Source organism: Colobus angolensis, unplaced genomic scaffold (genome assembly GCF_000951035.1).
Source record: "Colobus angolensis palliatus isolate OR3802 unplaced genomic scaffold, Cang.pa_1.0 Scaffold79, whole genome shotgun sequence".
NCBI lineage: Eukaryota > Metazoa > Chordata > Mammalia > Primates > Cercopithecidae > Colobus > Colobus angolensis.
The window spans coordinates 8,237,962-8,241,983 of record NW_012121709.1 but is presented as its reverse complement, the minus strand read 5'-3'; the positions used below and the strand labels follow the sequence as shown (position 1 = coordinate 8,241,983).

General features: G+C 43.9%; 1 protein-coding gene across 1 annotated transcript in view; it reads left to right on the top strand.

Moving 5' to 3' along the window:
• CIT (citron rho-interacting serine/threonine kinase) overlaps positions 1-4,022 on the top strand; it is a 189,095-nt gene that overhangs the window by 12,745 nt on the left and 172,328 nt on the right. Inside the window, exon 2 of the mRNA XM_011928724.1 lies at positions 632-807. Coding sequence (XP_011784114.1) covers positions 632-807 — 176 coding nt within the window. The remainder of the gene's footprint in view (positions 1-631; positions 808-4,022) is intronic.

Sequence of the window (4,022 nt, the reverse complement as noted above, 5' to 3'; positions counted from 1 at the left end):
TGGCCAGGCTGGTCTTGAACTCCTGACCTCCAGTGATCCACCTGCCTAGGCCTCCCAAAGTGTTGGGATTACAGGTGTCAGCCACCATGCCTGGCCCCCTCTGCCCCTTTAAGCACTGCCACATATTAAATCTACGAAGGCATTACTGATACAATCCAAGGAAGATGAACCTTGGGCTAGTGGGATAAAACTAAGCACATGTAGTTAGAATGGAATGACCTGGAAGCCAGGTCCCAAGTTGGTCTAAATTAGACTCTTGTTGACTATGTCACACTGTAAACCAGTCTAAATGCTGATAAGCATGCTTGACCAAACACTGCCCTGCAGCCTTCAGAGAGGAGGAAGGAAAACATAATTTGTATCCTCTCTCCCTGTTTTCTGAGTCTATGGGATTCAAATTGTAGCTGCCATGGAAACTGTACTTTGGAATTTCTGGAGCCCTTAATTTTAACTTAACATATAAAAACACTTTTGTACTGATTTTATAATTATTCATGATGGATGAGAAAGTGAATGTCTTTGACAGTGAGGGAAGCTATCCGAACGCTATTTTCTTTTTTTTTTTCTTTCATAAAGATGCATATATTTGCATGCTTTATTTACCTGGGGATAACTCTTGCATCTTTTGCAGATTCCGACACCATAGCTGAGTTACAGGAGCTCCAGCCTTCAGCAAAGGACTTTGAAGTCAGAAGTCTTGTAGGTTGTGGTCACTTTGCTGAAGTACAGGTGGTGAGAGAGAAGGCAACCGGGGACATCCATGCTATGAAAGTGATGAAGAAGAAGGCTTTATTGGCTCAGGAGCAGGTAGGAGGATTTTAACATCATGCTTTTCCACTTTCTGTACTGGAGTGTTCGTTGCAAAGACGATAATCTGCTACACTGGCGTCTAGGATCGAGCACGTTTTCCTCTGTGACTATATTTAATGATGGTTGGGGCAAAAAGGTCTCTTGTGTTCTTAGCTCATCTTCTTGAACTGATGTTGGCTAATTTTGAAGGCTCACCAATTCCTCTTGATGTATCATGTTTCTATAGTTGTGATTTATTTCAGTACCAAGTTGGCCTTTTAACTAATGAATTTAAGATGATCTTTTATGACCGCTAGCTGGGGACTCAGGATATACGTATGGTGGGGTGAATCGCATTGCTTTTGTACACGCTTTAGATATTTGTGTTGTGGGCATATGGATTTGGTTTTAAAACAGGCCTTTGAAGAAATCAAATAAAATTCTTTGTTATGTGGCTAGGGAGTTGCTTGTTTGAGAGCAGGTAGAACGTTATCTTTTTTGTTGTGGTATTTTTCTTTCTTTTAAACAAGGCTACTGTCTCTCGACATTGATTCATTTGCTGTGTTTTAGAGAGATGGCCATCAGCCTTGGAATTCAGAGAGTAATTTATTACTTACAGACATTTTAGTGCACATGATATGTCTGATAATGTACCCAGCTCTGCAGGAAGCTTGCAAAAGGAATAGAAGTCCCATGGCTGTTATTTTCAGGGTTTAAAAACAACCTTGAAAAGTGGAGGAAAAATGCAAATGTATAAAGCAGGTGCTTACCAGCTAAAGTATCATAGAAGCGGGAGAGCAATTAGCAAATTAATTAACGATGATGTGAGGGGAGATGTTGTGGGTGAGCAAGGGACAGTTAGGGACAGTTCTCACTGATGGGGGGAAATGTAGGTTCTGGGCAGAGAGAAGTGATGAGAACATGTTGGGTAGAAGTGTGACATTCTGGAGTACTAGAATGCTGTGCAAGTGTGTGTGTGTGGGTGTGTGTGTGTGTTCAGTGGTTCAGAACAGACTGGGAAATGGCGAAATGAGGACATTTGGGTGGGGAGGGGGAAATGGGTGGGAAACTCAAGAACCTTTTTTTAAAAAATTGTGGTAAAATATATATAACATAAAGTGTACCATTTTAACCATTTTTAAATGTGCAACTGAGTGGTATTCAATGCATTCATGATGTTGTACAACCATAACCACTATCCATTTCTAGAACTTTTCTATCCCAAACAGAAACTCTCTATCCATTATACAATACCTCCCCATTCCCCCAAGAACCAGTTTTTGAATTGCAGTTTACTTTGTGAGGCTGTTGGGGATTATTTAGGCCTCTGGAAGGAGGAGGTTGGGATCAGAATCTGGCCCTGTGGACTTCAGTGACTTTATGTGCCCTCCAATCAGAGAAGCGGTGGAGGGCAGGAAGCTGCTTGTCAGGATCTGAGAGTGGCTTCTGTGTTTAGCAATAAAATGTGAGCAGCATAATAGAAAGGAAAAGTGACAGGACATGGCAGATAATTGGGAAGAGAGGAGTGGAAGATGCTCACTCAGCCTCCCAGCTCCTGAGAAAGAACTGTATCTCATCAGTTCACACTACCTGAGCATCTGCTGTATCTGGTATGTTTCTAGGTCCTGGGGAAGAGACATTATGTGTAGCCCTGACCTTGTGATGCTTATGTTTTTGACGGGAAATAGTGCATGTAAAAAGAAAATAATCCAATAGACCACACGGCAGGCAAACAATAGAGACATTCAAATAGGTATGCCTTCCTCCAGGCAAATGGCCTGAAATGACCGTGTGGAAGTGTGGGCTGGGGGCTTATAAAATTATACACATACAGGCGCTAACTAAAGCCGCCTATTCATTCCTTAAGAGGATGCATAGAAAAGAAAAGTAGGGTCCTTAACTGAGCTATTTGGAATTTAAGGGCATGAGAGGAGAGAAGCCAGCACAAGGAGCAAAGGAAAAGAAGCGCCTGAGAGGAGGGAGGGATGCTGTTCTGCAGACAAGTCCGAGGCCTCTCCTGGGAGACGCCCGCACACCCACCCAGGTTCTCTGACAGCTGGAAGGGGTCCTCAGAGACTGTTTGTTTGTTTGTTTGTTTATTTATTTATTTATTTAGAGACAGAGTCTTGCTCTGTCGCCCAGGCTGGAGTGTGGTGGCATAATCTCGGCTCACTGCAAGCTCCGCCTCCCGGGTTCACACCATTCTCCTGCCACAGCCTCCCTAGTAGCTGGGACTACAGGTGCCCACCACCACGCCTGGCTACTTTTTTTGTATTTTTAGTAGAGACGGGGTTTCACCATGTTAGCCAGGATGGTCTCCATCTCCTGACCTCGTGATTCACCTGCCTCGGCCTCCCAAAGTGCTGGGATTACAGGCGTGAGCCACGGCGCCTGGCCGACTGTTTCTATTATTTTAGAGACAGGTTCTCACTGTCATCTGTGCCAGAATGCAGTGGTGTGGTCATAGCTCACTGCATCCTCAAACTCCTGGGCTTAAGGGACCCTCCCGCCTCAGCCTCTCAAGTAGCTGGGACCATAGGCATGTGCTGCCACACCCAGTTCACTTTATTATTTATTTATTTAGAGAATGAGTCTCACTCTGTTGCCCAGGCTAGAGTGCAGTGGTGCAATCTTGGCTCACTGCAACCCCCGCCTTCCAGGTTCAAGTGATTCTCCTGGCTCAGCCTCCTGAGTAGCTGGGATTACAGGTGCCTGCCACCACACCTGGCTAATTTTTGTATTTTTAGTAGAGAGGGGGAGTTTCACCATGTTGGTCAGGCTGGTCTCGAACTTCTGACCTTGTGGTCTGCCTGCCTCGGCCTCCCAAAGTGCTGTTCAGTTCAGCCTTCCTTGGATACCTTTTATGTGCCAGACAAAAGAAGGATCAGCATCAGGTGTAGTAAATTACTGGGGTTAGGTTGCTGTTTCCCAAATGTGTTAGATTTATCTCTGGTAGTGTTAAATCTCATGATTTTAGGTAGTACATGGACAACCTATATAAAAATATTTAATAGTTCAATATTAACTAACATATCAAAACCTGTAACTTTGCTCACACCTGTAATCCCAGCACTTTGGGAGGCCAAGGTGGGAGGATGGTTTGGGCCCAGGAGTTTGAGACCAGCTTAGGTAACATGGCAAGACCCTGTCTCTAAAACAAAACAAAACAAAACAAACAAACAAATCCCCTGTAACTTGTTCTAACAATAACCTAAACAATTTTTTTTTTTTTT